The 12,587-nt window shown below is 34.2% G+C and overlaps 2 protein-coding genes across 2 annotated transcripts; one reads left to right on the forward strand and one right to left on the reverse strand.

Annotated features, from left to right (window-relative positions):
• Window positions 1-1,775: 1,775 nt before the first annotated feature.
• On the reverse strand, window positions 1,776-3,163 carry LOC110688891 (FBD-associated F-box protein At4g10400-like). The gene is made up of 2 exons (XM_021865651.1): window positions 2,250-3,163; window positions 1,776-2,205 (listed from the first exon to the last, which is right to left on the reverse strand). Exons 1-2 carry the CDS (start codon window positions 3,161-3,163, stop codon window positions 1,776-1,778), a joined length of 1,344 nt encoding a protein of 447 aa, XP_021721343.1.
• A 5,393-nt stretch (window positions 3,164-8,556) lies between these two features.
• On the forward strand, window positions 8,557-12,112 carry LOC110688901 (putative cyclic nucleotide-gated ion channel 8). The gene is made up of 7 exons (XM_021865659.1): window positions 8,557-8,609; window positions 8,849-9,425; window positions 9,511-9,723; window positions 9,984-10,291; window positions 10,406-10,517; window positions 10,660-10,896; window positions 11,005-12,112. The coding sequence occupies exons 1-7, from the start codon at window positions 8,557-8,559 to the stop codon at window positions 11,725-11,727; spliced, it is 2,223 nt and encodes a 740-aa protein (XP_021721351.1). The 3' UTR covers window positions 11,728-12,112.
• The last annotated feature ends 475 nt before the right edge of the window (window positions 12,113-12,587 follow it).

Here is a 12,587-nt window from a genome sequence, read left to right on the forward strand (position 1 = left end):
CTTTTTTTATTTTCTGTTTTTCTTTTTAATTTTTTTTTCAAGTTGTGGGCAACGGAGGGGGCCGAGTTAGGGTGGGTGCGGCGGCGATTAGACTGGGTTCGGGTGGGTGGGGAGGGAGGATTTTTCGAGGGAGGGAGGGAGTTTTATGGTGGGTGAGCAATTAGAGTGAGTTGGGGGGTTTCGAGGATGTTGGGTTTCGTGGGGGTGTGTGGGGTGGGGTTACGGTGGGTTTGGGTTTTTTTTCGATTTTTTTGTATGGGGTGGGGTGGGGTGTGTTACGGTGGTGGTGGGTGTGGTTGGGGTTGGGTCTGTTTTTTTTTTTTTTTTTTTTTTTTTTTTTTTTTTTTTACAGTGACGGTGGTGGGAGGGGTTTGTTAAGGGGGTGGGGTGGGGTACGTTACGGTGATGGTGGTAGGTGGGGTGGGGTATGGGTCTGGGTTTTTATTATTTACGGTGACGGTGGTGGATGGGGTGGGGTAAGGTTTGGGTCTGGGTTTTTTTATTTACGGTGGGTGGTGGGGTGGGGTGGGGTGGGTTACGGTAATTATGGTGGGTGCGGGGGTGGTGTTAGGGTGGGTCTGGGTTGACGTTGGTGGGGTGGGGTGGGTTACGGTAACGGTGGTGGGGTGGGGGTGGGTTACGGTAACGGTGGTGGGTGGGGGTAGTGTTAGGGTAGGTCTGGGGTGATGGCGGGGGTGGTGTTAGGGTGGGTTACGGTGGTGGGTGGGTGGAGGGTGGTTGGATTGGGTGGGTGGCCAAATTTTTTCATTTTTTTATTTAATTTATAACTCCTAATTTAGTTATACAAGAATATAATTTTAATTTTGTAATAGCAAAAAAATTTACAAATTTAAATCAATAATTATATGTAAAAAAAATTGTATAGTTAAATTACATTAAACATCAAATATATTTCGTGGAATTCTAACAAATTGTTAAAGGCTGCAAATAGTTCAATTTGAATGGAACGGGTTGTAAACGGTTCGGTTTAAATAGTTTGTAATCGGATCGGTTTAAACGGGTTGCGGTTTGAAAATAGTTCGGTTTAAACGGTTTAATGGGTTATAACAGTTCGGTTTAAACGGTTAGCGGGTTGTAAATGGTTCGATTTAAACGGTTTTTTCCTACGGTTTAAACGGTTTCGGTTTATAAACGGTTCGGTTTAAACAGTTAGCGGGTTAACATTAATCAGTTCAAACGGTTTCGGTTTATAAACGGTTTGGTTTGTTATTGGTTTACGGTTCGTAACGGGTTAACATTAATTGGTTCGGTTCGGTTTCGGTTTGACATTATACGGTTCAGTTCGATTTTCGGTTTAAAATTAGCGGGTTATAAACGGTTTGGTCCGTGATGGTTCGGTTCGGTAACGGACGGTTTCACGGTTCGGTTTGAAAAGTCCCACCCCTATATCAAGGTATGTTAATAACATCTATCAATGATGTTGATGTAAATATTTTTGTTGTTGTTATCATTCAATTTTAAGCGTTTGATCCCTAGATTCAAATTATTTATTTAATTACTTATTTACAGAAAACTATCACTTCAGAATGAACTCACATTATTATGCCAAAGATTGCTTTGTGCAGCACCATACCGGTAGCATCATCAAGAATGAAACCAAGAAATCCTTCACTTCCGAAAACAGGGGAGACTCAAACAAACTAATTTACTATATCAAAATTAAAATACAAAGGATAATACGAATATCAACTAAAACACATGAACTAAAAGATCATATTAGGCTTTTAATTACCTAGTTAACTAACTACTACTTGCTAAACTACTTTGTACTTTGCCAAACGAATACTTCTACGACGAGGAATGAAGCTCTTATTTGAAGAGTTAACAAATTGAGCTATGAACTTGATCTCACAAGCTGAGGGATTCTCAAGGTGGAACAATTTCTCACATAACTCATGCTCTCGCCATATGGCTTCTCCTTTTGAATAGCATTGCCGGTCTAGGTACACATCGACTGATAGCAATTCTAACACTTTTCCACAACTCAAAATATACTTGATCATCTCTACATCTTCATCAGTATCACTAAGGTATTTGATCTCTACGTACTTTAACCGAGTCCCACAAGTAGGCCAATGTTCGGGCAAATTCGATTTTATAAAGTGACTCGAATGTTGAGGTAGTGATAAGTGGAACACCTCTAAACAAGGACAACATCTTAGAAGTAGCACCACATCATTCCACCTAATAAACTCAATACCACCAAGTTTAATAGAAGAGGGTCATACTGTAATCTATTAGCAAGAACATTAAAAGTACTGTAATCTATTACACGAGAAATCAAGTACGCGAGTGATGTACCACCATTACGGAAATCTTCTTCTTTCAAAGGACCATATCCTAAACGAATATCTGCTTTTTTTAATGCACCTATACTCCCAACAAATCGAACCAACATTAGACCAGGAGCCTGTAATGTAATTTCTTCCAGCTTTGACAGATTGATCACGAATTTCGGTTGCAGAAGGGTTGGTTCATCCCATTTAATAACCAATTTCTTGAGATTATGGGTCGATAAATCTACAATCTGCTCAATCATTCTAAATTTATTCGTTGACAGACTTAAATCTTCCAACAGTGGACAACACCTGAGAATTTCAGCCAACTGATGACAATTGAAGCCAGATAATTGAAGTTTCCTCAACTTCGGAAGAATCATAACAAACCCTTTATCCAGTGGCTTAATACTGACATCTCCGATTATTTTAATCTCCACCAGAGATTGACATTGAAGAATACAAGACGGTAAAGTAATATCATTTTCATTAAAACGAGTCGATTCCAATACAACCTGCTCTGGATTTCGGCAGCATATATCATGCATCCAAGATTCTATATTGGAAAATTCCTTCCACTCACTCCACAGAAAGAGATAAAAACGGTGAATCTTTGTCGAGGTGAGCTGCGGAAGGATGCGATAATCAGCCGCAGAGTTATCATGAGTAGGATGAGGAAGACAAGTTGAGGAGAAGACGATGTTGGTTATGTGAGTCCAGTGGTAACGCCATTGGTGCGATAAGACGGAGGTGGTTACGGCGGATTTGATTGGAAGGAGAGACATAATATGTATAAGGATGGCGTCTGGGAGTAAGCTTAATCGATCAATCTCCTCAAATTTTTTGGATCGCTTAATCTCAGCCATTTAACAAGGATTTTTGCGGCATTAAAGCTTAAACTAGAGATTAACTGAGTTATGGGGACTTTAATAATAGACTAGAAATAAAGTAGTACTCCGTATTACTTAATCTTAAAAAATCAATTTAATTTTACAATATCTTTATTGTTAATTTAATCAAATATTATCTTCGTTAATCGGGCATTATCTGGTGCAGTTTGATCGGATTCGAGTAAGGTGAATGATATTTTTCCAACTTTTTCAATCACAAATATTATTTTTGTTTATTAATTAGCATTTTTATTTAATAGTGTCAATATAGCTTTAGAGTAGCAGATTTTCACCGTAGAACAGTTTTTCAATTACAACTAGTGTTCGGCCCGAGTGATACTTTGAGTTATCACTTATTTGATAAAAATATTAATTAATATTTTAATTTTTATTAAATAATAATGTTAGTCTCATATACTATTTTGAGCATTTTAAAAAGATATACCCATTTTTAATATGTTCCATTTTTAACTTAATTTTTTTGAAATTAATTTGTTATGGAGTGATGACATAACACAGAATAAGGAAATCTCTACATTGAATTATTCCGTTATGATTTAAAAAAAAAAAAAAAAAAAAAAAAAAAAAAAAACTTAAATAAGATAAACTAATTTATTTTATCTGATTGATTCTATATGAGACTAATATTATGAAACAGAGGGAGTAATAGGTTAGTGGCTAACATCATTTGGCACCTAACAATCCCAATCATCATTATATAAAGCGTTTTGTATTGCTAAAATTGAAATTGAAATTAATTCGACCAAGGACATTTTTAGGACCCTAGGCGAAGTACTAGACTCCTTACTGATTGTTTAGAAAGAAGCTCCGCAACCAATTCCAACTTTTTGTTGCGTTACTGATAAACACTTACAGCATTGCCGTTTAAATTTAGGAATTTCTAACAAGTGCTTGTACATTTATAAAAATAAGTTAAAATTCAGGGGAACCTTGGAATATGTATAGTAAATTGGCCTTTAAATTAAATTGAATGAATAACACATCTGATTCCAAAAGACTAGTGTGATCAGTTAAAAAATAGATGAACATAAATTTATCAGGCCATTACAAATTATAAACTTGTTAAATTCGCATCATTGTACAAAAGATTAAACAATGCACCATCAAGATTGATGTCTTGATTAACAACGAGCCGAAATGAAACCAAAAACTTCCTCACTTCACATTAAACAGAGGAGACTCAAAATAACTATTTTACTCATAAACCAAATAAATATATAAGGTTCAAAACCAGGGAAAGAGGGAAAAAAATATGCAAAGATCTGCCAGAAAGCGTAAACAATGAAATTCTATCAGGTACAAACCAAGGAAGAGCATACTAGGCTTTAAATTACTAACATCATCAATAAATTATTAATAACCAAAATAATTTGTGCTTAGCCAAGCGATTACTTCAACGAAGAAGGAATGAAGTTCTTATTTGTAGCGTGCACATATCGACCGGAGAATTTGATCTCACAAGCTGAGGGATTTGGAATGCCAAACAATTTCTCACAAAAATCATATTCTTCTGGCATGACTATTGCTTTGTCACTCTGTACATCATACGCTTGATCAACACAAAAAGAGAGCAATTTTATCTCTGTTTTGTACTGTAAAAGAAGCCTAATCATCTCTGAATTAGGACGAATTCCTCTACACTAATTGCAGGACCTTTAAACAGGGAAAACATCTTAGAAAAACCGCCAACTGGTGCACCTCATTCAACCCAGTACAACCGATAACAGCAATGACATTTAGGCTAAGGGATTTTACACTAGAAATCAGCTTTGCGAGTTCTGCTACACTACTTCGCTGGTATTCTAAAGGAAATACTAAACGAATATCTGCTTTATCTAACGCACTTGAATCCCCAACAAAACGAAAAAGTGCCATACTAGAAGCATGTATTGTAATTTCTTCTAGATTTGACACATTCATTACAAATTTTGCTTGTAGTTGGGTTAGATAATCATACACATCATCAATAATAACCAATCTCTTGAGATTATGAGCCGATAAATCTATAAAATGCTTGCTCTTACCAGAACACTCAATGTTTACATTTTAATCTTCCAGCAATGGACAACTCCTAAAAATTACCGACCACAACTCAACAAAACCCCCAGATAAATGAAGTTTCTTCAACTTCGGAAGAGTCACAACAAATCCTTCGTCGGGACATGTAATACTAAAATCTCCGATCAGTTTAAGCTCAACTAGAGATTGGCATTGAAGAATACAAACAGGTAAAATAATCCTCTTACCTAATAAATTGGGCTGCATCATTTCCACCATAATTTGTTCCGGACTTCGGGTGTATATATTACGAATCCATGATGCTATATCTTCTTTATTTTCGTAATTATTCCACAAGAGATAAAAACGACAAATTTTCGTCGAGGTGATCTGATTAAGGATGCGATAAACAGTTGCGGAGAAATCACGAGTTGGAGGAAAAGGATTACATGTTGGGGTGATGACGATGTTGGTGATGTGAGTCTAGAGGTAACGCCATTGGCGCGATAAGACGGAGGTGGATACGGTAGATTTGATAATATACGGATTGGTTTGATCACCTTTGGTTTTGATAATATTTGATTAGTTGTGTTTTCATTAACATGAAAAATGATCTTAAACTTTTGATGTGATATCTCACATAATAAACCACCAACATATCAATAGTAAAATGGCTATCATTCATAACCAAATTAAGTAGATGACCTATATATATTTGATCTTATGAGCATTAAGAACATTTGATTCATCATTTACATAATTTTTTTGGATAAACAATTAGTTATATCTCAATAAGCTATTCAATATTGCAAATTAAATGCATGGTTTTATTATTACAAACCCGTTGATAAGAACTACACATCAGTTGATCAATGCCAAGATAATAATATTTTTTTCCGATGAGCTCTATCACCACGTATCACCATTGAACTTACAGTTTAATCAGTGCTAATAATGCATGTTGCTGCGTCTTCAATTCAACTGAGCAAGAACAAATATGATAAAATGCCTCTTTCATATCCCGTTTATTAAATAAAAAAGTGCTACTCGTGCATAATATTTATCATATGGCAGGTTGACTCATATCCCGTTTTAAATTATTTCCTTAGCTTGGAACCTATAGCCTTTTAGAGTGAATCGGTGATCGACGGTGATGCCAAGATAGATGTGTTTTTTTAGGGGAGAAGTCTTGCTAGCCGGAGGAATCGGGGATCCCACACTTGCTTATTGGGGTGAGAATTGAATCCCGGATTAAGGAGGTTCTCCAACCATTAGGCCAACAAAAAGTACTCCATAAGTCCATATAAGCAAATAATAAAATATGGAGTACAAGTACAACGTATGTGTATATGGAGTACGTATCATTATTGTCTATTAAATTTTGAGATTGTGAGGAGTCTTTTTTTTTTTAATAATAATAATCTATACTTATTATTTAAAAATAAAAACCACAACTTTTTCAAATGACACATGGCATCATAAGTCACTCATTACCCCCATATGCCACATGTCACATCCCTTAATATTTATATTTAAGTCTTCATGTATTCTACAACTTGCAAATTCAATTAAGAAAGTGAAGTGTTTCATTTCCACCATAATAAAATAAAGTTCAATTAATTAGTACACAACTACACATTACATCTATTAAAAAAAAATAAAAAATAAAAAAAATAAAAAAAAAATAAACTACGCATTACATAAATATATGAATTATAATAAAAATTGTCTTTTCATCTCATAGACTTTAAATATAATCTTAATTAATATATCATTTCATGTCCCACAATCTTTATGTATATAAATCTAACTAAATTCCTTCATCTTCTTTCACAGTTCTATCCTCACTCTTTTTTTTTTTCTTTTAAGTTATAGAAATAAAGCATACCTACATATGAAAATAATTAACCCAAGTAACAAACCGTGCATTGAACGGGCCAAAAAGCTAGTAATAATAATAATATAACTAATATATAAAGCTAAACTTTTAGCCAGGTCATGAGGTATTGACACTTGGCGTTTCAACTTTTTGCCAAGTGTCGCGCCACGCTTGATGGATTTAAATAGACGATTAAAAAGTTAATTTAAAATTCTATTTGGACACAATTTTAGGATAAAATTGTTAGTTTAGAGTTTTATTTTCAATAAAATACCAATATTTCAGAGGTATAAATTGAATTATAATTTTGTTAAAAAAATTTCAATAAAATATAGCAAATCCCAATTTCCTAACTAATTTTGTATCAATGATATATTTAAAAATTTGACATATAGATTAAAAATTTATTTTCAATAAACAACCCGGGTATCGCACGAGTATAAAACTAGTAATAATAATAATAATAATAATAATAATAATAATAATAATAATAATAATAATAATAATAATAATAATAATAATAATAATAATAATAATTATTATTATTATTATTATTATTATTATTATTATTATTATTATTATTATTATTATGAAAAAAATGTCCTAACTAATTTGCTAAAAATGCTCTTAGTTTCTTTCTTGGCTTCCTCCCTCCCCCATTTCCAGAAAATTTCTCTCTAACAACATCTCTACGTCCTCTTCATTCTAGTGTTGAATTTTTGGTGCCCTAGTCTTTCAATCATGCCTTTTTTATATTAAGGTTTTGCGCCCTTCTCTATCTTCCGATTTTATTTTATTTTTCATGTACAAGTTAATTATCTATCAAAATCATGAGATAATTAAACAATTGATGTTTAGAATTATTATTACAAAATTTAGCTACGTTTTAGATAAAGAAACTTACAATTTGCGTTATGTAATGCTCTAGGGTGTTTGTTTATATATTGCACATGTACATTTATTTGTTATGTTCAATTCAATGTTATTTATTTCTTGATATTACACAAAATTTTGATAACAAAAGTATTTAATAAAATGACGTGTCTTCTCTAGAAATCGAATAAAAGCTTTCGACTCATTCATTCGTGCATACTCCACATCGCTCATTTGGTAGAGCGTTACTCTTACAATTGTGTCATTGTTATATATGACACCTTTTTCTTATGTTAAAATGTATGTGTTCAATTAAAATCGACACAATGTCTAGAAGTCGTGTCATTCAAATTGTTGTAATAAGGCTCTCACGTACGGTTTATAGTCGATTTTGCTATGCATAACTTGTACAATTCTAGTGCAGGATTATTTTGTCAAGTTGGTGACATTTGATACAGGCAGTCGTAAATATTAATTTCGCGACTGAAGTATTGACAGTCACAAATATTCAAGAGCAAATTCAACAATTTGATGTAGTTTATAAAGATCTTACTTCCTCAATTTGCTTTAGTTGATCAACTTCTCCATGAATTTAGATATGTCAGCTTACAAATCACAGGTCATGAATGGTCAAAGAGAAAAATTTGTCAGGTATACGAACTCATAATCTTGTAGCATTATATGTTCATAATTAACATTAACTATAGGTTGCTCTGCTTTAGCATCATTCTTATATACTAATTGTTCGTGTCGAATTTTGTTACATTGATACTAACCCAAGTTGTATATCAAATTAATAAACATCTAAATGTTTATTTTAAGATATAATCTTACTAGACTAGATTTGTTTAAAAGTGTGGCATGTATAATGGTTTCTTAATTTTTGACAGACTAAATAAAATGGACTCATTCTCAACAAAGAACAATGACTCTACAAATCGTTTCGCCTTTAGTATAGAAGGACTAAAACGTAGTGTTTATAAGTCACAAAATTCAACAAGGTCTTTTAATATAGGAATGATGAAACCTCATGGACTAAGGACAATTGGTAAATCACTACGATCTGGGGTTACTCGAGCAGTGTTTCCAGAAGATCTGAAAGTGTCTGACAAGAAAGTGTTTGATCCTCAAGATAAATCTCTTCTTCTTTGGAATCGACTTTTCGTTATATCTTGCATCATTGCAGTGTCCATAGATCCTTTGTTCTTTTATCTACCTATAGTTGAACATGAGAAGAATTGCTTAGGCATGGACTATGGATTAGCTGTTACAACTACGACTTTGCGTACCATGATTGATGCTTTCTATCTTATTCACATGGCTTTTCAATTTCGTACTGCATATATTGCACCATCTTCTCGAGTCTTTGGACGTGGTGAGCTTGTTATTGATACCGGAGAGATTGCTAAACGTTACCTACTGCGCTATTTCATCATAGATTTGTTAGCTGTTCTGCCCTTACCACAGGTATTATATGTACTTGTAATATTTTCTTGATGATGTCAAGTAGAGGCAATGTTATTTCATTGATTCGTCGTTCTTGGTTGTGCAGATTGTGGTCTTAAAATACCTTGTTAAAGCTCAAGGGAAAGGTATACTAGAGACAAAGAAATGGTTGCAAATAATTGTATTTTCACAATACATTTTTAGATTTGCTAGGTTTTATCCTCTTACTTCAGACTTGAAAAAGACTGCTGGTGTCTTTGCTGAAAGTGCTTGGCTTGGAGCTGCTTATTACTTGCTGTGGTACTTGCTCTCTAGTCATGTAAGCACGTTAATTTGTTATTTCAATCATTGTAAGTGTGTTCTAGTCTTGTTGTGGTACGTTTTTGGTAAGTGGAACAGGCATGGGAAACACAATTTGCTACCTGATTTTGTTAAACTAGTCTTAAAATGTACCACTAGGCCATGTACCATGTACCAATTCGTAGTTTGTGGGGGTATTATTGAATTTGGTAACAATGGTCGGGTTTGTTTGTTTTAGTCTTGAAGGCTATATGCTAAGTATCGAAAACATCATTGCAGATTGCTGGGGCGCTGTGGTATTTATTTGCTGTGGAACGTATAGACACATGTTGGAAAAATGCATGTCAAAGTCAAGGTGATAAATGTGATAACGATTTTTTGTATTGTGGGAATCATGATATGGCTACTTTTGAGGTATGGCAAAATATTAGTGTGGATGTTCTTAATAAGATGTGCTCAGTTGAGGAAGAAGATTCAAACTTCAACTTTGGAATCTATACACAAGCACAATCCTCTAAAATCGTCGAATCTCAAACTTTTGTCAATAAATTTTGCTACTGCCTCTGGTGGGGTCTTCAGAATCTAAGGTTATTCACAACCACTAAGCATTTCTAGTTCTGCTAAACATGTTAGCTATTTAGCCTTACTTTTTAACTCGTACATTTGTTGTATTAACAGCTCAAAAACGTTAATTTTTGCAGTACATTGGGTCAAGGGCTACAAACTAGTACCTATCCAGGGGAAATTATATTCTCTATATGTCTTGCTATATCCGGTCTTATTCTTTTTGCGCTTCTGATTGGAAACATGCAGGTATTTCCTGTTTCATACACGATTTTCTGTTGATTACTAGTCAGGTTTACCTGAAATTGACATATATTATTAAACCAAATAGGCTTAATTTTATGAAAGAGGTGTGGCTTCTAACTCTGTAACCTCATGCTGTTGTTTGCAGACGTATCTACAATCACTTACTGTTAGGCTAGAGGAGATGAGAATAAAGAGGCGCGATTCAGAGCAATGGATGCATCATCGTTTACTGCCACAAGTTCTTAGGGAACGAGTAAGACGATATAACCAATACAAGTGGTTAGAAACACGAGGAGTTGATGAAGAGATCTTGGTTCAGAGTCTACCAAAAGATCTTAGAAGGGACATCAAACGCCATCTCTGTTTAAATCTAGTCAGAAGAGTAAGTGTCTGAACTGTCAACTATACTAATTATCTGAATGTTTTCTTTGAATTTTGGTGGCTCTAACTTCAACTTAATATGTATATCAATTGTGCTCGGTATCTTTAGGTTCCCTTATTTGCAAATATGGATGAAAGGTTGCTCGATGCCATTTGTGAACGACTGAAGCCTAGCTTATACACCGAAAACACCTTCATTGTCAGAGAAGGAGATCCAGTCGACGAAATGATCTTCATCATAAGGGGACACCTAGAAAGTGTGACAACAGATGGTGGAAGAAGTGGATTTTACAACCGAGGATTGTTAAAGGAAGGAGACTTTTGTGGTGAAGAGCTTTTAACATGGGCCTTAGACCCTAAATCCAGCATAAATTTACCATTGTCAACAAGAACTGTGAAAGCTCTAACAGAAGTAGAGGCCTTCGCTTTAAGAGCAGAAGAGCTGAAATTTGTTGCAGGGCAGTTTCGAAGACTTCACAGTAAACAGGTGCAGCACACCTTCCGGTTCTACTCTCAGCAGTGGAGGACTTGGGCAGCTTGCTTTATACAAGCTGCTTGGAGACGCCACATGAGGAGGAAGATAGCTGAGCTTCGACGATTAGAAGAAGGGGAGGAAGAGGATTATGGTGATTATTTAGAACATGGAAGCAGGTCAAGTAAGAAGCGTAGAGCCAAGGGTGATGAAAATGGCTCTAGCCTTGGTGCTACCATCTTTGCCTCAAGGTTCGCTAGGAACGCTCTTCGTGGGGTTCATAGACTTCGTAGTGGGAACAACACCACCGGCTTGGCGTTGCAGAAGCCTCCTGAACCTGACTTCTCCAATATTGATTGAGGTTTGTAGTCATGATTTTAGTTAGCAGTATAACCTATGTTATGTGATAGAGTTATACTATGTTTTGCTCGGGTCAATTAAATTGTATAGATACTTATATAGTTTGAATGGTATAAGGTGATATAGAATGTACTTTGTATCATTTGTGTGTTACATTTAGAAATGACTAGAGGAAATTGCCTAGAAAATAAGATAATTGAAATTTAAAGAGGCAATCAAAGAGAGATGAAGCATATGAAGTATGAACTTGATGATTGTAGGTGAAACAAAGAATTTGACTCCATGATCTTGTTATAATTTAGGTGTACTCGGTTAAATCGTGTCATCGTGAGGAACCAAATTTGTTTAACGTCTTGCATATAATTTATTTGAATTCTTCGAAACACCCCCTAATCCCAAATCTTTTTTTTCGTTCCTGTTCACAATCTCCATAGTGCAAAATTTTGTTCTCAAATTTGCATTTCAGAAAAGCTAATCTTTACATGATTAATAAAATTTATTTGCCACTTCATTTGAATCTTGTTTTTTTCGTAATTCTTTTGTTATTATTTTACTAAAAGACATAAAAAAAAAAGAAGTAATTGCTTCTTTTAAAATAAAACAATACAATTCCTCAAAAAAAAAAAAAAAAAAAAACAATACAATTTGTCCCTATAAATGCTTAATAACAATGACTTTTTCTTATACCTATAACTTTTTTTAATTCTTAAATAGAAAGTTCTCTTGATTTTAGTTTTCAAGAAAAGATGAAGGAAATAAACAATGTTTATTGGCACTATCAAGATTTTTAATTTTAATCAAACTCATTCTAATGGATTTTGTAATGGACCGTTTTTCATGAGTGGGCCCGTCTTCTTTTA

The sequence above is a fragment of the Chenopodium quinoa genome, unplaced genomic scaffold (genome assembly GCF_001683475.1).
Source record: "Chenopodium quinoa cultivar QQ74 unplaced genomic scaffold, ASM168347v1, whole genome shotgun sequence".
Lineage (NCBI taxonomy): Eukaryota > Viridiplantae > Streptophyta > Magnoliopsida > Caryophyllales > Amaranthaceae > Chenopodium > Chenopodium quinoa.

What these genes read in the sequence shown, in the direction of transcription:
- LOC110688891 (XM_021865651.1), bottom strand. Translation starts at nt 3,163, where the DNA reads ATGGCTGAGATTAAGCGATCCAAAAAATTTGAGGAGATTGATCGATTA. An exon ending in GTTCTTGCTAATAGATTACA is followed by an intron (nt 2,206 to 2,249) that starts GTATGACCCTCT and finishes TGAGTTTATTAG; the next exon opens with GTGGAATGATGTGGTGCTAC.
- LOC110688901 (XM_021865659.1), top strand. Translation starts at nt 8,557, where the DNA reads ATGTCAGCTTACAAATCACAGGTCATGAATGGTCAAAGAGAAAAATTT. An exon ending in CAAAGAGAAAAATTTGTCAG is followed by an intron (nt 8,610 to 8,848) that starts GTATACGAACTC and finishes AATTTTTGACAG; the next exon opens with ACTAAATAAAATGGACTCAT. An exon ending in GGTACTTGCTCTCTAGTCAT is followed by an intron (nt 9,724 to 9,983) that starts GTAAGCACGTTA and finishes ACATCATTGCAG; the next exon opens with ATTGCTGGGGCGCTGTGGTA.